This window comes from Artibeus jamaicensis, unplaced genomic scaffold (assembly GCF_021234435.1).
Source record: "Artibeus jamaicensis isolate MK-2021 breed Jamaican fruit bat unplaced genomic scaffold, CSHL_Jam_final contig_463, whole genome shotgun sequence".
Classification (NCBI taxonomy): domain Eukaryota; kingdom Metazoa; phylum Chordata; class Mammalia; order Chiroptera; family Phyllostomidae; genus Artibeus; species Artibeus jamaicensis.
Genome location: NW_026521841.1, coordinates 2,332,472 through 2,355,355, shown reverse-complemented (window position 1 = coordinate 2,355,355; position 22,884 = coordinate 2,332,472). Strand labels below are relative to the sequence as shown.

Below are 22,884 nucleotides of genomic sequence, written 5' to 3'. Positions count from 1 at the left end.
GTCCCAGTCAGGGCACATGCTTGGGTTGCAGGTTCAGAAGGAAGGCAAACAGTATTTCTCACATCAGTGTTTCTGTTCCTCTTTTTCTCTCCCTGCTTTGCTTCTCTATAAAATCCATACTAAAAATTAGAAAGTATGAGCAGAGGACCTGAATAGACACTGCTCCAAAGACAACATACAGATGGACAATAGACTGTGAAAAGATGCTCAAAGTCACTAGTCATCAGGTAAATAGAAAATAAAATTACACCGAGATACCACCTTATACCTGTCAAAATGGCTATCATTAATCAACAAAGGCCCTGGTCAGGTGACTCATTGGATTGGAGCATCGTCCTGTACATCAAAGGGTTACTGGTTTGATTCCTATCAGGGCACATACCTAGGTTGTAGATTTGATCTCCTGTTGGGACATTTATGAGAGGCAACTGACTGACGTTTCTCACATTGATGTTTCTTTCTCCCTCCTATCTAAAATCAATAAACACATCCTTGGATGAGGTTTTTAAAAAGTAAATAAGTAAGTCAACAAACAAGTGTTAACAAAGATGTGGAGAAAAGGAAACCCTCATGCACTGTTGGTGGGGATTCACATTGGTGCAGCAATTATAGAAAATAATGTGGAAGTTCTTTTAAAAATTTAAAAATAGAACTTAATACCCAGCAATTTCACTGCTGGGAATTTATCTGAAGAAACCCCAAATACTAACTTGAAAAATTATGTGTACCCCTATGTTCATTGTACAAATTATATGTACTCCTATGCAGCATTATTTATAGTAGCCAATGTATAGAAGCAACCCAAGTGTCCATCAATAGATGAGTAGATTAAAAAAGTGATGGCTGTGTCTGTGTGTGATGGAATATTACTTGGCCATAAAAAAGAATGAAGTCTTGCCATTTTGCAACAGTGTGGGTGGACCTAGAGAGTATTATGCTAAGTTAAATAAGTCAAAGAAAGATACCATATGATTTCATTTATATGTAGAATCTGAAGAGCCAAATAAATGAACAAATTGGAAACAGACTTATAGATATAGAGAACAGCCTGATGGTTGCCAGGTGGGAAAGGTGTTGGGTGTGCTGGGTGAAAAGGGTGAAGGAATTAAGTACAAACTGGTAGTCATGAAATAGTCACAGAGATTCAAAGTATACCATAGGGGATATAGTCAATAATATTTTAATAACTGTATTGTACAGTGCTAGGTAGATACTTGAAATATCGAGGAGGGACCACTTTGTAAAGTATATGAATGTCTATCTACTGTACTATACACCTGAAACTAATACTGAGCATAAATTGTACAAAATAATACAAAATAATACTGAGCATAAGCTGTAATTGAAAAATAAGTAATAATAATCTTGAACCCCTAAAGAAAAATATGGATAATATCAAATATAAATCTTAAAATGTTCCCTCATATTTTAATATTATCTTTATGAAATTCAACTTGTTAATTCAGCCTTTTGAGTAATAGTATCCTATTTGAATACACTTCAGTGGAGAATCACTTATCAGAGAAACAGCTGTTTTGAGTTTTCAAATAAGAGCAATTAATTGAGGGACTTTATTACACAGGTGTTAGGCTGAAGAAGCAAAATGGAGGAGGATAGGTTTGGAGAAGTAAATAGGAAGAAAGGATAATGCCTAAGGATCAAAAGCTTCTGCTGTAGTCCACAAGCCTTCACTAGTTACTACATTCTTAGAGCCACTCTTACAGTCAGTTCTGTAGCTGCCACAAATGTGCTGCTTTGATATGGAATGGTACCATCTACAAGGTGCTGTTTATCCCTGAATTCTATCCCCAATATTGTTAGGCAGCTACCATCATCTGCCAGTCTTCTGCTTTTGACTTGGTCTGCTTTCTAATCTCCCACCAGATGAAAAGCAGAACCTAACTGAAAGCCAACTTGCAAAGGAACCTAGAAAATAGTTTGTTGGCTTTAGCCTTCTATAAAACTTAGAACACAGAAGGACTAGATTGATGCCTATGACAATTCTGTTAACATTAAATTAGTGGTATATATTAACCATATATTTTATAGTTAAAGTTGTAAAATACAACTATTTTATAGTCGTAAAAGTTTAAGTTTCATATATGTAGTCCTGAAGAACTTTAAGAACATTACCAAAGCACTTTTTAATTATCAAAATGATTAAGTAGAAGACTTCCGGCTAAGGTGGAGGTGTAGGTAGACACACTGTGCCTCCTCGAACAACCAAAATAAGGACAACAACAATTCAGAAACAAAGTAACAAGCAAAAGTGAAAGAAAATTAAACTGTATGAAAGTCCGACAGCCAAGGAATTAAAATAGTCACATTCATCCAGACCAGTAGGCAGGGCACAGTCGGGCGGCAGAGAGGAGACGGGTCGAGGCACAGGAAGCGATGACACCAGACGTGCAAGGCACCCTGGGCACACAAGGTGGTGGCTGGCAGACCCAGCGAGATGGCGATTGAGAAGAGGGGCACTGTGCACAAGGTGGCTGGCTGACCATGCAGTGGTCCCACATTCCCACGCAGATTACTGGGGAGTGAGACAGATCACGCAACCCAGGGTCCTAGTGCCAGGCAATAAAGTCTCAAAACACCAACTGAAAACACTTGTGGGGGTTGAGGCGCAAGGAGAGACTCCCACCCTCACAGGAAAGTTCATTGGAGAAACCCACACTGTCCTAGAATGCACACAAGCCCACCCACACGAGAATCAGCATCAGAAAGGCCCAGTTTACTTGGGGGAAGTGGCAGAAGAGACTGAGGTGCAACAGAGAGAGGAGCAAAGTGCCATCTTTTTCCCTCCCTGACCCTGCCCCCACAAACAGTGTCACAACCCAGCCAACTGGGTCACCCAGCCCTGGTGAACACCTAAGGCTCCGCCCCTCACTAGTAACAGGTGCTAACAGACCAAAACATTATGGCTCAAGAAGAGTAGCTCAAAGCCCCAGAGCCAATACTTCTAAGTGACCAAGAGATAGCCAACCTATCAGTTGCACAGTTCAAAACAGTACTGATCAGGATGCTCACAGAACTGGTTGATTTTAGTCACAAATTAGAGGAACAAATGAAGGCTAAACTAATTGAAATGAAGAGAAATGCACAGGAAACCAATAGTGATGGAAAGGAAACTGGGACTCAAATCAAGGGAGTGGACCAGAAGGAAGAAAAAAAATGACCAAACAAAAAAAATGAAGAAACAAGAATTCAGAAAAAATGAGGAGAGGCTTAGGAACCTCCAGGACATCTTTAAATGTTCCAACATCCGAATTATAGGAGTACCAGAAGGGGAAGAGGAATAGCAACAAGTGGAAAACTTATTTGAACAAATAATAAAGGAGAACTTCCCCAATCTGGCAAAGGAAATAGACTTCCAGGAAATCCAGGAAGCTCAGAGAGTTCCAAACAAGTTGGACCCAAAGAGGAATACACCAAAGCACATGATAATTACATTAGCCAAGATAAAAATGAGAGAATCCTAGAAGCAGCAAGAGATAAGGAGACAGTAACCTACAAAGGAGTTCCCCTAAGACTGTCAACTGATTTCTCAAGAGAGACCTTACAGCCTGAAGGGTCTGGAAAGAAGTATTCCAAGTCATGAAATCCAAAGACCTACATCCAAGATTGCTCTGTCCAGCAAAGCTTTCATTTAGAATGAATGTAAGGGCAGATAAAGTGCTTCTCAGATAAGGTCAAATTCAAGGAGTTCATCATCATCAACCCCTTATTTTATGAAATGTTAGAGGGACTTATCTAAGAAAAAGAAGATAAAAAACATGTATACTAAAACAACATCAAACTCACAATTGCTAACAACTACACCTAAAACAAAAAGACACCAAGGAAACAACTAGAACAGGAACAGAACCATGGAAATGGAGATCATGTGGAGGGTTAGCAACAGGGAAGTGGGAGAAAGAGAGGGGGCAATGGTACAGAGAATAAGTAGCATAGATGGCAGGCAGAAAATAGACGGGGAGGGCAAGAATAGTATGGGAAATGTAGAAGCTAAAGAACTTATGAAAGGGGGAGATGTAGGAGGGAGAGGGTGTGCAGGATGGAGGGGAATGAAGTGGGGAAATGGGACAACTGTAATAACAATAAAATTTATTTAAAAAATGATTAACTATGTAAATGAAGTGGGGAAAGCAGTATAACAAATTTTTATCTGGACATTGTCTTATTCCTGAAGGGTATGCATTAAGTGAATGGTTTTTTCCCCTCATAATAAACAATGGTTGGGAATACCAGAGCTATTGTATGACTTAAAATGTTGAAGTACAGTTTTAACCAAGACATGGAATTCAGGATATCAGAGGATTTAATACATCTTCCACCAACTTCCTCATACATATGCCTTTATTATCTCTCTTCCAAAATATCCAGAGAATTGAAATTTCTTCTAACGTGGAAATACAAAACAGTGATTAATCTTAATTTGATACCTTTTCGCAATTACAAGTATAGTTTATTCTTGTTAAAGGACACATAATTTCTTAAGAAACTTCAATTTATCTAAATTTGAAAGTCATAGTAATATTTATGACTTTGCCATTAAAGCTTCAACAGACATGCTATTCTGTTCATATTTATCTATACTTATCCATGAAAGATTATCTTAAAATTGTTTGCTCAGCTTTGGAATCTTATATGACTGATTTTAATGTGTACTAGATATTTATATATGTAAATGTTTATATTTGCTATACTAAACATTTATGTCCATTAATATAATGTGTCAGGTACCAAATTCTCTGAGAATCAAGTTTTTAATGAACAAATTGGGTCTGAAAACATTAGTGTACCATACTATTAGTGTACCACAAAGGATGATCAGTCCCATGCATAAACAGTGTGCGTGCTAGACAAATCAGCTTCAAGACAATTCCCTATGGTACCTAACTCCCAGCCATATTTCTGTCCTTAGTTTTTTCCTATCCATAAAAATCTTGAAATGCCTGTGGAAGGATTGCCTCAAATCCCATGGAAGGATTTGAGGATATAACCAATATTTATGTCAATGACCATTGCCAGTAAACAAAGTGGAGAAACTTGCCTAAGGAAAGAGCTGTTCTTAAGTTGCCTGTGTTTAGATCCTTCATTAAGTAGTAGTGGAGATGCTAGCTAAATCACAGACCTGTAGGGTGAAGGCAGGGGGTAGAGGAGCTGAGACAACAACCTTTGTCTGGCCGTCTAGAGGGCGTGCTTTTCCAAGGCATAGCAGAGAAGGAATTCTCTCATGCAAAATTATCTCTCTCACATTTATTCTCAAATAAAGAGGTATCTGAAAATGAAGTGCCTATGGAACACATCTTTGTTGATTAATGGAAAAACTGTAATTAAGCTTTATCTGTTCAGGTAGAACTGGAATGTAGTCCAGTCTTCCTATCCTCCGTTCCCTTTTCTCTGCTAGAAATACCTTGTCTCTTATGAAATTGTAATATAATCATGTTGTGTGTTATTATCAATTTTTCTTTAATATTTTATTATTGGACATATTTTTGTATTTCAGTGGGAGAACTGAAGTGCAGTCAGTTCAGTATGGCAAAGAAAAGGCAAATAAAGACAGGGTCTTTGCAAGGTAAGCCACTTCTATTTCAGTGTTTATTTTTTAAAGAAATAATAAAATTACCAAAAATTCTTTTTACAGATATGATTATAGAATTATCACATAATCTTTCCTTAATTAAACAACAAATTATGTTGAGGGAATAATGAAGTGGTTTGTCTAGTTTATTCATTCATATTTTTTTACATGAGCTAGATTAACCCTGTGCCAAGCACTGTATCTCTGGCTAAGCTAAATCAAGCATTATATATTTTTTAAAGATTTTATTTGTTTGTTTGTTTATAGAGAGGGGAAGGGTCAGAGAAAGAGAGGGAGAGAAACATCAGTGTGTGGTTGCCTCTTGCACGCCCCTCACCAGGGACCTGGCCTACAACCCAGGCATGTGTCCCAACTGGGAATCGAACCAGCAACACTTTGGCTCACAGGCCTGCGTTCAATCCAATGAGCTACACCAGCTGGGCAGGCATTATATATTAATCTAGCATTTTGTTGTATGGTTTATTACCCTTTTCAAAACATTTTGAGAAGCATTATGATTTATTTTTATATTTTATCTAGCCATTTCAATATATATATTTTTAATCCTCATCCAAAGATACATTTATTGATTAGAGAGAGAAAGAAAGATCGATCGATCCATGGCTTCCTCTCCACACCCCTACTGGGAATCAAGGTGCAACCACCTGAGCAACCTGGACAAGGCTCCATATATTTTTAAATCATATTGTTAATAAGTAAGTCGCTCTTTAATTGGGTGCCATTTAGTTATCTCACTTTTTAAGGATCTGTTAATGGCCAATTTACTTTTAACAAGTGAAGTGACATCATCAAATTTATGTTTTAGAAAACAGTTTTATGAGCAAGAATAGACAATAAATTAGAAGTAAAGACTGAGTATGCAGAAACCAGGTTACTGTAGTAGTCCAAGTGAAATTAATGAAAGCCTGAACTAAAACATTGGCAATGAAAGGAAGAATAGAATCAAACTTGAGGAACATTTTTTAAGTAGAACTAACAGAAACCAATTAGAGATGTGTTAGCAACAGTAGTATCTGGAAAGACTCAGATTTAAGTGACATACAACAGATGGGATACAGGAGGGAGAATAAATTTGTAACGAAAGAAGGTGTTACATTGACACAGGTCTAGTTTGATATGCCTGAGCAACACCCTTAATAGGATTACCCAGTAGATGATTAAATATTCAGAATCAGAGCTCCAGAAGAGGGAGAGGGACCAAATCAGTGACTGCAAATTCTTGTTGAAGACCTACTCTGCTGAGCATTGTTTCAGGCCCTAGAATATAGTATATAACAAAACACATCTTACTCCCATGGAGTTTAAATTCTGATTGGTGCTACAGATGTCTAATGTAAGTAAAAGATTGAGCCTGTAAAGGCTATGGAAACTGGAGCCTCATGTTTCAGGAAGAGTAGGCCAATAATGGCCCAGAGTGAGCACAACAGGGGTAGAGGAGGTGTTTGAGAGGTAGGCAGCATCCAGAACCTGTATGATCCCATGCTGGAAATGGAAGGATTTTAGATTTTAAGTGGAAGCCAGTGAAGGCTGAAAGCATGGAAGGGATATAAACAGATTTGCATTTTAAATATCTAGTAGAGTAATAAACTGAAGTATTTACAAATATATGATTTTTAGGGTTTGCTTCAAAATAATTGGGGAGAGAGAGTTAGAGTAAGTGGTAGAGATGAAACAAGATTGACCATGATGATAATTGTGGCACCTGATTTCTGAATACATAGGGTTTATTAAACTATTCTCTCTACTTATGTTTATGTTTTAAATGTTCCATAATAAAAATGTTGGGGATTGGGAGGTCACTGTGGCTTCTGTGATGGAATCAACTGTATGGGGATATGAGTAGAAAGAGGTTGAACAATTAATCTATAATGACTAACATTTATTTTGTACTTACCAATGCCAGGCAATTTTTATATTAATTCATAATCCCTGTAATTCCATTATAAAGGAAAAAAACTGAGCACAGCAAGTTTTAATAATTATCCTGAGATTATATAAATAGTAAGGGACTTAGCCAAAATTTTAATCCAGGCACTTCAGGTTCTTAGCCATACTTTTAACTTCTATGGAATAGTTTTGCTGTTGTGCATGACTTAGATAAATGCTTGACTCCTTTCCCATCCAGGGATATGAGAGATGATCTCGTTTATTGTCTTTCTTTCCCACTAGAATGTAAGCTGTGTGAGGGCAGGGGTTTATTTTATTCTGTGCAATAGATACAGCTCCTATAAAAATATGTGGGATATGGTAGATGTTTTCTTTAAATGAACTGATGTGTTTTCAGTGAAAATGGCTTAATGAGAGTAATTTCTTATATTAAAAATTTTATGTAGTTGGTATCTACTGCCATTGGAGGCCTGAGAATTTTAATAAAGGAGAACTAGCAAATTCGCTTTTAATTTTACTTTCTCCATAGACATTCCTGCTTTGTGTTTGACATGAAAGGAATTTTTTTCTTTCATCCAAAAGTGCAAATTGCTTTCTCCTTTCTTTTCGTTAAGTGATAATTCATTATTTTTTTTAAATTCCAACAATGCCAGATCACACAATAATTATGACACCCCCCATTGGTCATTTTTTTTTAATTTGATATTTTGTGGTCAAGATTTTACCATGCATGTACTCGCAGAGATTTTATGTATGTATTTGTGTATTTTATTTGCTTTAAGAATTGTTTTATACTTTTGTTGGTTATATTTATAACATCATAGGCATTTTCTTAGATGTTGAAAAGTCTATAGTCATTTATAATGTCAGTAAATATTTAAACAGTTAAATTTTTTATCCTAAACTGTAGATACAAGTTTAGAATTTTTTACCCTGCAAATCCCTTGTTTCTGGAGTCCAAATCATTGCTAAGACTATCCAAGGCTTTGTGAGTACTATGCCCTGAATTCTTATAAAAGTAAACTTAAAGTAATATTATAAATTCCTTGGAGCAAGAACATTTGAAACAAAAAAAAATCATTAAAACCTGATTTGTATGTGTTTGAATAATAAAATTTACTTGCATTTTTAAACTTATTCCTGGCTTATCCTCATCTTATTTGTCTATGAGTAATCCATCCAGCAGGAATACCACCCATAAAAAGCACTTAATATAGATTAATTTAGCTGGTCAGAGCTATAGCATTGTTGCTGTGATAAGTTTACTTGAATTATAATGATGTAATTTATCTCAGCATTTGTTTTTTAAAGTTTTGATTTATATTTTTTATTTTTAGATTTGTGAGGGACATATTATATTAAATATAAATATTATTATAGTAGTGGCTTGGTTATTAAATATAAATATTGGTGTTATATTAGTGGCTATAATATAAAGGAGAAAAAAAGAAAGAACACAGAGATGCCTACTTTAATAAACATGGCTACTGAAATTATTCAAAATCCTCCCTTTTACAGTCTTAAATATGCTTAAATATGCTTGCTTAAATATGCTTTCCAGTTAGAAAGTACTAAGGACCTGTATACAAAGGTAAAGTGTACAGGGAAATGTTAATTTGAAATTGTTTTCCTTGGAATTACTCTTGAGAAAGAGTTTACTTCCCATCAACTTTGTTGTTTTAATTTAATAAGAGCTAGGACAAATACATTTTAAACACTCCTTTCAGACTTATTAAAATCAAAGTAAATGCTTTTTTATTCTTTTCTCTTAAGACCACACCATAACAAAATACTAAGACGTTATTCTTTTTCTTGCTTGATATTTATAAAATACTGAACATGATTTGTTAACTAGTTCTACTGTAGTATGATATCCTAATGTTTTAATATTTTAATCATATCAGATTTTGAGAAATATGCATATAGTTACACCTTTATCTTAGTTCTTCATTTTACATATGCATTGTTAAACTGTGAAATTGTTTAATAGGTGATTTCATAAAACTGATATGCATTAGTCAATAAATAGTAAAGCTAAAATTCTAATACCATAAGTCCCAAATAGCTATCCTATTTCTTTTGTCATGCCAGAATTGTCTGAATCCTCCTAGAAATAGTAAATTATCACCTGGACAAGGTTTTAATAGTACTGTTTTAGTGATCCTGCTAACTCTGAAAGATTAAGCTTTTCTGGGGTGGATTTTATAACATATCAGAATCTGGTTGGGATGATCTGATGTATATCTGTCTTAATACTCAAGTTATTTTAGCAATTATTAAATTAACTTGCTCTGTTAAAGTGTTAGTGAATTCTAGCGTTCTTGTCCACTTCATGGAATTTTAGTTGGCAATAAAAATAGAACAGATTTCTCCTTAAACTTTTCATGTAAGGTTTTCTTTAGCAATAATAAATGTTACTTACTTAATTTTTTATGTATCTACTCTTCGAATTGCTTTCACACTTTTTCAATTGTCATATATTTAAGAAGAAAGCAAAAGAATGTTCCCATGCAACAGAAAAATAAGGCGCCATGGTCAGAAAATAAATTTACCACATTGCAAACATACTGATGAAGTGTGGTATTTTTTTCTCTGAAATTTCCACACTCAACAGGAAACATAGACAGCAAGTTTGAGTGGGTGCGTCTCTGAGGTTAAAACTGTTAATAAAATCAAACACCTGAAATTTAGTTTTAAATGCAAAGCATTTACAACCATGTTTAGTGTATTAACAACAGCAAAGTGTTCTGATGCTTCATTCTAGGTGAGTATAACTGGATTTTTTCCTCCTTCACATCACATTTTTTCTGTCTTAGAAAATGAAAGTAGTTGATCTCCTGACTATAGTTGGTAGTGAGAATGAATAGTTTTATTAACATTAAGAGTTAGCATTAATAAAGAGCCACAAATGCTAAGGTTTCTTCTAAAATTTTGTACTTTGTTTTAAACACCTAACACATGAGATAATATACTTTTCTTTTTTATTGTAACTGAAAGGAATATTTGCATTGCACTATGAAAGTATTAGACTAAATGATGTCTTGAGTTATGTTCAAATTAGAAAATTCTAAAATTTAAACTCATGATAACTGGAAATGTTCATGCTTTAATAACTTTAAATTTACTTATGCAGAATGAAATCTGAGTCAACATCCTTTTTTAAATCAATAACATTTACATCTCCTAGCAATGTTAAATGTTCTTAAATTAAGATGTCATTTGGCCAAACTAAAAAGGCTTTTGGCTATAAATATATGAACTGATAGGCACTTGTGTGGTTTGGATTAATAAGTAATTTAAGTTACTTGTGGGTTAGTAAAATTAATGGACTGAATCACTCACTGAAAACTTAGATACTTGTATATTATAAAATTTGGGAGGTGGGGAAGGACCTTAATATTACATATTGTACTACTAATGTAGACATTTAGATGTAGAAACTCAAGTTATTTGTTTAATTGGAAGGTCAACACTAGAATTTAGGGTACCTATCCATCATTATTTTAATGCTTCCTAATTTATAAATAAATTTTATTGCATATTCTTCATAATTGTTACTATGCTCTTTGGTCCAGTCTTTTTCTATGTTCTTCAGTGAATTTATTACTCAAATATAAAACTGTCAGTTTACAATATGACTTATGTGTTTTATATAAGTAGCTTAATTTATAACATTAGCCTCCTTATTAAATAGATGTCATATGTTTTCCATGAATTTTGGCCACTTTCTGATTTTACATGTAAAAAACACTTTCATTGTTAACTTGCCTAAAATTCTAAGGGTATTTAATCTCTGCATAGATCAGTATCTTCTCTGAAAAGGTCACTTAGTGCTCTCATCTTTATCACTATTATAGATGACAATACGTAAATAAATAGCAAAACATATTCTTTTACTCCCCTCCATAGAACAGAATAGTTAACCTTCCAAATGTGTTTTTTAAAAAGAAAAAGAAAAGGAAAATATCCACTTGCCTACTACAAATAAAAAGAAAAATATTACAAATAAAATATAGTATATATGATTATCATTTTGTCCTATTCTCACTGAGGCAGAGGCATAGGGTTTAGATTTAAGGACATTCAGGAGATAATACACTAGGAATTAATACATCCGAGATAAGGTAGAGTTACAGAGATTCCGGAATAGGAATAGACAATATCTTCAATATTGACAATATTCGAGAAAACTTTTGGTAGCCATCTGTTCCCTTGTGTTTTTCTTTCTCAATTTTTTATTTCTTCTCTTTTTCTCTTTCCCATTCTCCTACTTTGTCTAGCTTATCTTTTCTTCCTTCATGTAAAACAGATTTACTTTCTTAGGGAATTATTTGGTAAATAGCCTCTTAGAGGCTATTAGTGAATGCACTAATTTCTTATAAGTAAACTCTTTACATTTACTCATTTAGAATATAATGTATTAATACAAATTCTAAGATTTGGTCCCTAGCTTTGGTGTATAAAATTAAAATTTTTACATGTTAAATTATTTCTTTAGGTCCCCAAGTAAGCCCTTGGCACAGAAATTAATGGATTGGGAAGTAGTAAGCAAAAATTCAGTATCTGATGACAGGTTAGAAACACAGAGCCTTCCATCACGATCTCCACCTGGAACTCCTAATCAGTAAGTAGACTCACATCAGGTGTACACTTGGCTCGTTTCTAAATTTCTTGTATATGTTTATTGTTTGAAGATCAAACTACATAAATCTTTTTAATTTAAATCTTTGGTTAGTTACAATTTTTGTTGCTCCAGATCGTTGTTTTTTCTTAGCTCTCCTCTGAGCCTACAGCTCATTGCATAAGTGGCATGGAAAAGCTTTAGCAAATGAGTAGTAGAAAAAACATTCAGGGAAGATGCTCACTTTCTTTCACAGTTGACTTTCAAAGTAAGAGTCCCTAGCCAATAAATCAAGATTTGTTACTAGAGTTAAAATCTAGGAATATGGTTGTTGTTGACATAACCCTTTTCCATGTGGATCTCCAACAGAATTTCTAAAAGAGCATATATTTTCTGAAAATTCTTAAGTGATTATGATTCTCTTACTTAAGTTCCTACCCCAACGACTGCTCTGCCATTTTCTGTGGTCTAGTAAAACAGATTTCAAACGTTAGTTCCCACAAGCTTAGCTGTAGCTGTGTTAACAAGCAGTGTGTTATTCAGCACTTATTCTATATGTACTTCACTCTAGGATTTCTCACAAAAGCTGTGCACTTTGGTATAGATAATAATAAGATCCATTTGTACTAGCCAAAGATGTTAATTTTATGTTTTCAAATGTATTGTTAATATGTACATAATTAATCTGATAATTAACAAATGTAAGTCAGCATATTGTCAGACCTTGTTAACCCATAAATTGGTATAGAAATATTTGAATTTTGGTATGGAATACAATATTTGAAGGAGTCTTTTTAAAAAATAGTTTATACACATTAATGTCCAATAAATGAGCACTAAATTGAAGTTGTATTCTGATGGGTGTTTGTCAGCCAGAGAATAAATTTCTGCCATATTGGAAGTAAAGTATACATAAAAAGTTTGATTCACAGAAGGATACCTAATACCTTGATGTCTTCCTTACTACTAGAAAAAAATAGACTAAAAAGTTTCTGTCTTGTTAACTGCATGTTGCTAAATCATCTTTCTTTAAGAGACTGCCTGTATTCAAGGACTGATTAACTTGTTTAAAGAAAATCCAGAAATTTCTTTTTCTGGTCCCTTTCTAGCCAGCCATTTTTCCATTTGTTACCAGGAACAAGAATTTAAACCAGATGATTGAATTAACTAATTAGTAGTAGCTCTGATTAATGAAACAGTTAGTTATCATCTGAAAAAATTGTTTATTTCTAAATTTTATTTTTATTTTTTTTTTAAATATTTTTTCATTTTTTAAATTTTTATTTATCTTTAGAGGGGAAGGGAAGGAGAGAGGGAGAGAAACATCAATGTATGGTTGCCTTTTGTGCGTCCCCTGCTGGGAACTGGCCTGCAGGGAACTGGCCTGCAACCCTGGTATGTGCCCTGACTGGGATTCGAACTGCGATTGTCTGGTTCGCAGGCCCGCGCTCAATCCACTGAGCTACACCAGCCAGGGTCTATTTCTAAATTTTAAAGAGACAGTATATTGTAGTGATTAAGAGCATGGCCCTTGGAGTCACAGTGCATTAAAACTTTCAGCAATTTGTGCCATTTTCTTTTTTTTAATGAGGAAATTGTATCTTTTTTATTTTTATTTATTTTTAGAGAGAGGAGAAGGGAAGGAGGGAAGGAAAGAAACATCAATGTGTGGTTGCCTCTTGAGTGCCCCCTACTGGGAGCCTGACCTGGCACACAACCCAGGCATGTGCCCTGACTGGAAATGGAGGCAATGACCTCTTTGTTGCCTCACAGGCTGGCCCTCAATCCACTGAGCCACACCCACCAGGGCTCTTTGTCCTATTTTCTTTATCTACAAAATTGTATTTATAATAATAGTGTCTTAATACTATGAGGTTATATCTGTAAGATGCTTTGAACAATGCCTGGCACATAATGCTCAAATGTTAATTAGCATAATTAATAATAGTAATAAAATTAATTCATATGTCTCACTTATGAGGATGGAACTATGTTATTCAGTATTAGAAATTAAAGAAAGTCCTATAAATTAAAACATTTATAAGGATTAAAAAAGAGTATCATGCCAAGGGAAATAAGTCAGGAAAAGCTAAAATTCATAGGATTTTACTCATATATGAGATATAAAATTGAAACTCATAGACACAAACAATATAGTGGTTATCAGAGGGAAGGGGTAGAGGGTAATAAAGGGAAATGGGGCCAAAAACATGATGACAAGACAATATGACTGTGGATGGTGGGCACACAATGCAATGTACAGATCATGGATCATAGAAATGCATACTGAATTGATTCCTCTTCTGCTTCCCCTAAAAGATCAGAGTACCCCATTGCTGTATTGCTAAGCTATAGAACTGTTTCTCCTGTGTAGGTATAAAACAAAAGTGTTTGAGGTATTCAGGGAACCCACCCAATGTTATATTGGCATTTATCGGAAAGGGCTGGGATCATATGTGTTTATATGTTCTGTAAAGTATTTGACCTACTGGTTCTCAATCAAATTTTATTAGGACTATAAAAAAATATATGTGTACACAAAACCTATATGATCTTATTAGCCAATGTCACCCCAATAAATTTAATTTAAAAAAGAATTCAGATCAGTAGATATTTATCAATCAATTATTCTACCCCTTTATTATATTAATGCTGATTAAGACACAATGTTGTAGTAACTAAAACCTAGAAACATTAAGGTTGGTAGAGGTAATAGATGACTGAATAGGTAAAATCCTTGTGGCAGATGGTTGACTATAGCTCAAATTTTGATTTCCTGTTGAGTGTTCCTTCTGCTTATATCACACTATTATTGTCAGAGACTCTGTGTAGTTGATGGTGGTTAGTCTTAGAAATAAACAACCACTTTTTGATGCAATCATGTAAATAAGACAATCTTAAAAATTGAATTAAAGCACATTTTTACTTGACTTTCTTCCTCTTTGCATAGTCGAAATTCTGCATTCACACAAGAGGGAACCCGGTTACGACCATCTTCAGTTGGTCATTTGGTAGACCATGTGGTTCACACTTCCCCAAGTGAAGTATTTGTGAATCACAGATCTCCATCTTCAACGCAAGCTAATAGCATCATTTTGGAATCGTCACCGTAAGAACCTTTTCCATTTAAGTTTTTTCTTCTAAGTACTAATACCCCAAATTGTTTTATTTGAAATACTCTGGGAAATTAGAGTATTTGATACAAGATTAATTTTTGCCATGTTTTAAAAGTTTATATATTTGTTAATCTGCTTATTTGTCCCTGAGAATCCTTGGTGCTCCCCCTACCAAAAAGACATCAATGTTCTTATTTCTGTGACTCAATATGTTCTTGAACTTTTAGTGGATACACTTAAATATTTCTGTAGATAATGTTTCATTGTGGTCAATCAGTAAGGTAGTGAAGAGTAGAGGGGGTTTTTTTAAATATTTTTCAGGAGGGGACCCATAAAAGGACTAGACAGTGTTGGAAATGTTATATAGCAAGACTACCATCATACTGAAAAAAGTTATAGAAAGCATGAACACCCTATTTCTAAAATTCTTTCCTGTCTCATATTATATGCTGAAACACAAATTAAACTTCATAATTCAGTATTTATATCTTAGCACTTTAATGTTCAAAATGCTTTATTTCTCATGTTGATATCTAGTGTCTAGATTTATCGGCTTACATAATGCAGCTCATATGCAAGTAAAAATGCAGTGCAAGAATTAGAAAAAAGTATATTATCTTATACTTTATAAGATAAACATAGGTAAGAAGAGTCATTAGTTGAGGAGAAAGGGGTATAAGATATAGTGCATATGATCAAGGTTAAACAAAAGGTGGATGGAAAAGTAGATAGAATCATCAGAAAAGCAGTTATTATAGGTGCTCTAGAAAAATGTCAGTATATCTTAGAGATCCATACTGAAAACAGTATTTTCAATCCATGGGGGAGTCTACAGATATGAAAGGCATTGCTCTTACACTGTTTTTCGTAAGGGACTTTACTATTTGTGAATTTTGGTATTCATAGGAGTCCTAGAACAATTCCCCTGCAGATACCAAGAGACAGCTATACTTTTGGGGGAGTCAGAAGTTATATGTGGATTTTCAACTGTGTAGGGGTCAGTGCCCTAACCCCTCCACATTGCTCAAGGGTCAGCTATATATTCCCATCTTCCCCCTTCTCTTTTTAAGCATCCAAAAATTAACAAAGATAGTAATTGGTCCACAAAATTTTTTGATCTGAGTAAAATTTGAACACTGTTTTGAGCCCTGGTTCCCATTCCCTCTTTGGATTATTTTAGGCAAATTGTTGGTTTTAAATATGTTAAAAGTCATTGAATTAGAAATATATTAATAATTAAAGTAAACATGGATGCTGTTAGAGCCCCAGTTTCTATTGATCTTACATTCTGTTCATTTAAATATAAGTAGTTTCTATTAGAATATAGAGTATAACAGTATTACCACTTATAACCAAAATGGAATGATAGAATACAGGTCTGCCTATATTCTGTTGAAGCTTCAGATACTGGTAGGTAAGAGAGTTACTTAGCTTTTGTCTATTGTATAAATTGGCTTTTTATTTGAAACATTTTATTTGAAGAAAAGAGTTCACTGCTACAAAAAGTTTGGAAACTGGTTTAAAATAACTTTACTTATAAAACTGAAACTCATAAACAGATAACAGTATGGCAATTACCAGAAGGAAGAAGGTGGAGGGTCATAAAGGGTAAAATACACCAAATATATGGTGGCAGAAGATGATTTGACTTTTGATGGTGGGCATACAATGCAATGTACAGATCAAGTATCATAGAAATGTACACCTGAAACCTATATGATCTTATAAACCAATATCACTAGAGCTAATTTAATTTTTAAAATTCTTTAAATAAAATAACTTTGCTCCTGCTTTTTGCAGTTGTTTCCTTTGAGATACAACTATAACACAGAGTTAAGAGCACAGGCTCTGAACTCAGACTGGTTTTGAAACTTGGTTACACCAATTGACTTGGTGACCTTGAGTGAATTATTTTACTTCTGTAAGCCTCAATTTCCTCTACTGTAAAAACAGGATGATAATATCCATCTCATAGAATTGCTGTGAACATTTAATGAGATGCATAGTTCAGCAAAGAGAAAATGCTTAGTAGATATTAACTATAATAGCTATATAACTTTTCAGTTAATTTTTAGGAGGATTTATACTGGCACTTATAAGTATTTATCAACCATTCATCTGTCTGCATGTTTGAACTATGGGGTGTCTGATGGAACACAATGAGAAATTCCCCAAATCTCTACTTTGTCCTTAGGTCCCTAATCATGAGAAACTATGCAGACTTCATAATCCTCTACTGTTTAATCCATTTCCCTGAGTCATTTTTTTCCTGGCCTGTCTCATTCTAGTCTTACCTAATGAGTCACCACAGCTTTGTTTATATTTCAGTTTGTTAACTTAGTCTTCAAAGATGTGACTTCCCTCTGCCCTTCTGAACTACTGGCACAGATAACTTCATCACCAGACTCCACTTAACCCAATTTCCATGCTAATCTTATAGACCTGCTAATAGTACTTGGCTGCCTTAGGACAAGTAAATAAAAAAAACCCAAAGAGGGTATAGGTAAAAGTATCGAGCTGTAGGAACTCAGAGGATGTACCATTTTATATGTTATACTTGTGATGAGACTAATTGCAGGTCCCCAGGCAGCTCTAGCTGTGTTGAACTTACCTACCCTTTGTCTCTGGCAAAAGTCTCCATTACTTGCATTTGGCAGCTAAGATCAGGGACTTGGAATTTGGCTGAAACCCAGAATCTCATGTCTTGGACCTCAATTCTGGAATAGATTCCTATAAATACAATAATGGGGTATTTCAACTGTATTCTTATATTAATTACATCCCTGAGAGTCTATATACACACTTTTTTAATCACATTGAGCATTACATTGCAATTTGTCTGAAATGGTGTTTTAGTTTGAAATAGTCTTAATGCCATTGTAAATTAGCCAAAGTAGTGAGAAGCCTGAATTTTGAACCAGAATTTTATCTGTATCTTTTTAAACGATTTTATTTATTTATTTTTAAACAGAAGGTTGTGGTTTCTATTTCTCTAGACTTGTCCAAAATGCCTGATAGTGGATGCTAGCTTCTCATTAAGTTATCCATCCCTTCTTTCAGGTTACCAACTATTATTTCTGATGAGACTTACAGATTGAAATATGTGGAGTCCACAGACTTCTGGTTTTTGTGAAGTGTTGGAGGCTTTTAATCAACAGCTTTTTAGAAATGTCACATCTTTGAGGCTCTGCCAAGGGGTGTCCATTTTTATCTCTTGTGGCAGGGCATGGTTGAGATTCATGTCTGTATTGAAATCCATGTAAAAACATTTTCCTGGACCCTCAGCATTTGATTGTATTGAATCTTAGAGGCATGGGTTCTTGGCATTTGAAACTAATGGAATAAAAATGAGTATGCTTGGTATCTGGAATCCCCGGCCATCAAAGTAGGCCTCAAAGAAGCTTTTGCTAAAAAGGAGAGATTTGTTCTCTGAAGCAGTCTTAATAGGCTTATCAGAATTTAGAGCATTTTATGTTCTGCAGACTACTGTGTACAAAAATAGGTTGTGTGGGCATTCTTGTTTAATCCTTATTAAATGATTATATTTTATACTAGCTTTTAAAATTTCAGAAGGACTATATTCTCATTAGGAGAAGCCTCCCTGGAGGACCATCAAGTTACACCATTTATTATTAATCCTAGCTGACTTCCTTGGCACTGATCACATTTTCAGCTCACTACCAGCATCTACCAGGTATCTAGCAGTGAGCCTCTAAATAAGTTCACAGCTTCTCTACCAAGTGAGAGCATATGTGTCTATGGGCCACTATGGCAGTAATCTTTTTATTAGTTATCTTGAGCTAAATTATGCTATGGTGGCATATCACCCCAATTTACAGTTACTTACAACAGAGGTTATTTCTTTCTTACATTATATATAAATCAGGAATCAGCTGTGGATTGACTGCATGTCATGTCCATTCCAGGACCCAGACTGACAGCAGCCCTTTTTTGGGACATGGCTGATCATGGCTAAGGAAAGAGAGAAGAATAATGATTCCAGAGCTATTTCTTAGAGCTTCCTTTTTTAAAAGTAGAAGCATATTACTTAGACTCTCATTTTATTGTCTATTTTACTGGCCAGGCCTAATGTCAAATGGAAAGGGGTAGAGAAGAATAATTTTTGAACAGGTTCCCCCAAAGGATCTGCCACCTCAGAGATAAATAATAACCCAAGTGATGGTCAGTGCTCTTCTCAAGAACCATTTTCCCGTCCCCTGTTCTCCTCAACTTCACAACTTCATGGATGTGTGCCTTCTAGCATACAGGTGGAACCACTGGTTCTGTTCTCCATTCTGGTCTTTGTGAAAAACCCACAACTAATGTTAACATACACTGTGCTTATTTGGTTATTTATTTGGTTTGGTTTAGTTTAGTTTTCAATTACAATTTACATCCAATATTATTTTCTATTAGTTCAGGTGTACAGCATAGTAGTTAGACAAATATATTTTAGAAAGTACTCTCTCCAATACTTTCAGTACCTACCTGATATAATACATAGTTATTACAGTATTATTGACTATATTCCTTATGCTGTACTTTACATCCTCATGACTCTTTTGTAACTACCAATTTGTACTCCTTAATCCATTCAACTTTTTCACCCAGTCTTCCAACCCCTCTTCTCTCTGGCAACCATTAATCTATTCTCTGTTCTTAAAAGTTATGATTTTTACCTTGAAACTTCCCTATTACACCTAGCTCTTTTTATCAATACCTGCTGTCATAGTTTCAGGCTTATGTTTCCTAATGTTAGTTTGGATTTTTCTTTCTCACTTTAAATCATATGCTCTGATAATGTCTCGTTCAGTTTTATCTATTCATTGATCTCAGCATTCTTACTCAGATTCTAATCCTTGTTATAGCATTGAGTTCATTACTTTCATGAATAATGTCTTATTTTTAAATAAACCAGGCCAATCACAACTTCTCTTGACTCCCTGTTGTTTTATGTGTGAATGGCTCAAATCTCAGGTCTGATTTCTCTTTGCCTGCCTTGTTCCCCGTCTACCCATATGACTCCACTGAAAACCTTTAAAACATTTTTTGGAAAGGTGTGTATACTGTTAGAGTAGATTAATAAATATCTTCATATGGATACTCTTAAAGTATATTTTACTATATGTATAATTATTTACAGATTTCATAAAGAAATTGGATTTGCTACTTAAACCTTAAATTTAGAAAATATTTCATTAAACAGTGGCATTTGCAAATCAATATGGTATTAAATGCTTGTCTCTTACTATACATTGTAAATGTCTGAGTTGCCTGACTTTAGCTTTTAAAATAGCAATCCCATAAGATAACTTCTAAAATATTTATTCTTTTCCTTTTATTCTGTCTAGATCACAAGAGGCCCCTGGAGATGGGCATCCTCCAGCTTTACCACCCAAACAATCAAAGAAAAACAGTTGGAACCAAATTCCTTATTCACATTCTCAACAAGATCTAGAAAACCATATTAATGAAGCATTTGATATTCCATCTTCCCCTGAAAAATCTACTGTAAGTAGCTTCATATATTATCACATTTCTTTGAAACTTTTAAACCATAAATGAATTTTTTGTACAGTGGCATGTTTTATCTGTAAATTATATTGTACTATTTTCTCTTTTTCATCATATGTTTGCACATTAATTATACCATGATATAACTTAACTGGAATTTCCTTTTATTATCATTTATAAAATTGCACATTTCTTTAGAAGTAAATTATTAACAAATTTATGTTGAGTTCAGTCTTATAGAACACATTTCTAGAACAAATACTAATAATCTATTAAATGCCATTAACTTCATTATAGTCCACTGAGTGCAGAGACTGTCATTTTCATCAGCCTTTTGAAACAGTATAGGTCTCTGTTCTACAAACTATATTTATGAATTACATTGGCACTCTGCCTTAGAAAACATACTTTTACCACAACAAATGGTAAATTGTTATAATCACCTCATTTACAATTTTTTTTGCTTTTTTTAGATAGAGGTAAATAAACCAAAAGTGAGATTGTCAATAAAGTTTAAGGATACATTGTGTTCATAAAGAAAGATAAGGTCAGACAAAATATGCATGTTTTTGGAAACTTACAGGAACATCAGGGAATAAAATAAGATTCAGGGAGAGGAGAGTCCACAGCAAGTATTGACAGTGCCAGAACTTTCTGGTGGCCATTATACATGTAGTAGCCCTTTCATCTTTTCACCTGTGACCCTCCCACATTAAAGTTAAAAAGCAAGAGGTAGCCACTCTATTCTCCCACAATTACTGCTCCACCACCATAGGCACATCAAAAAGAGAGCAGAATCTTTACCACAAACGGCAACTTTAGTGTTTTCTCTGTGGTGATTGTTTTATTTCGTTCATTTATTCATGGGTTAATAGTTATTGAGGTTTTTCTGTGTGCTAAGGTACTTTGGTGGAAAGTGGGACTACTGAGATAAATGAGGCATGGTCCCTGCTGTTAAATAATCTGTATAGCCCTGGCCAGTGTGGCTCAGTGGGTTGGGCATAGTCCTTCAAACCAAAAGGTCATGGCTTCCATTCCTGATCAGGGCACATGCCTACATTGTAGGTTGTCCCCAGTCAGGGCAGGTGCAAGATCAGTGTTTCTCCCTCTCTCTTTCTTCCTCCCTTCCCCTCTCTCTGGTATCAATATAAAAAAGAAAGGGAAGGGAAGGGGAGAGGGAGGGAAGGGAAGGGAGGGAAGGCAGAGGAAAAATGATCTATAGTACAGTTTGTTTTTCATTCATGTAAAAAATTTTTGAGTACCTGCTATTGCCATGATTGTTCTTGGCTTTGGGGATTTAGTGGAATAAAATAGAAAAAACAAACCTCTCCCTACAAGGAACTTACATTCTGGGGAAAGAGCGAGATAAACAATAAACAAGGTAAATAATTTAAGTATATAGCATGTTGGGTGGTACAGCAAGGGATAAATGTAGTGATCAGCCATATAGATAGACTGAGGAAATAATAGGTACAAAGATAGGAGTATGGCTGACACAGTCAAGGAACCCCAAGGGAGTCAGTGCAGCTCGAGCAAAATGAGCAGATGAGGAGGAGAGAAGTATTGGAAAGGGTCAGATCCTAAAAGCTTTGTCCTACAAAGACTGTTTTAACCCTGAGTGAGATAGGAAGCAAATACGAATCTGGGGAGAGAAGTAACATAGTGTCACTTCTATTTTGACAGTATCACTGTGGCTATTCTATTTAATAGACTGAGAGCAGAGTAGTAGAGATACTTATGATGTATTGAAATATTCCAAACAAGCAATGGTGATTTCCCAGGGGTGGCTAGGGAAGGAATAAGACATGTCTTTATTCTAGGTATATTTTTAGAGTAAAGCTGACATAATATGATAATAAATAAGATGAGGAGTGCTAGAGAAGAAATCAAGGATAACAGCAAGGTTTTTGCCCTGAACCACTAGAGGGGTGAAGTTGCCATTTGCTAAGATGTGAAAGGCTACAGATAGAGCAGGTATGGAAGATGTGAAAGGCTTACAGGTAGAGGGTATGGGTAGAAAATCAGGAGCTCAGCTTGGGACATGTTAAGTTGGAAATGTATGTTAGAAATCCATTTAAAGATACAACCCTGGAGTTGAAGGGAGAGGACCAAACTAGAATTATGACTGAGAGCTAACT

The 22,884-nt window shown here is 34.7% G+C and overlaps 1 protein-coding gene across 3 annotated transcripts in view; it reads left to right on the top strand.

The window, feature by feature from the left end:
- PTPN4 (protein tyrosine phosphatase non-receptor type 4) overlaps positions 1-22,884 on the top strand; it is a 310,447-nt gene that overhangs the window by 231,262 nt on the left and 56,301 nt on the right. For 2 of the 3 annotated variants that reach the window (XM_037146314.2, XM_037146329.2), the window contains exons 13-16: positions 5,513-5,581; positions 11,994-12,119; positions 15,067-15,225; positions 20,584-20,743. In XM_037146314.2, coding sequence (XP_037002209.2) covers positions 5,513-5,581; positions 11,994-12,119; positions 15,067-15,225; positions 20,584-20,743 — 514 coding nt within the window. Of the gene's footprint in view, positions 1-5,512; positions 5,582-8,405; positions 8,484-11,993; positions 12,120-15,066; positions 15,226-20,583; positions 20,744-22,884 lie in introns of all 3 variants that reach the window. The other variant, XM_053666547.1, reaches the window with a different exon arrangement.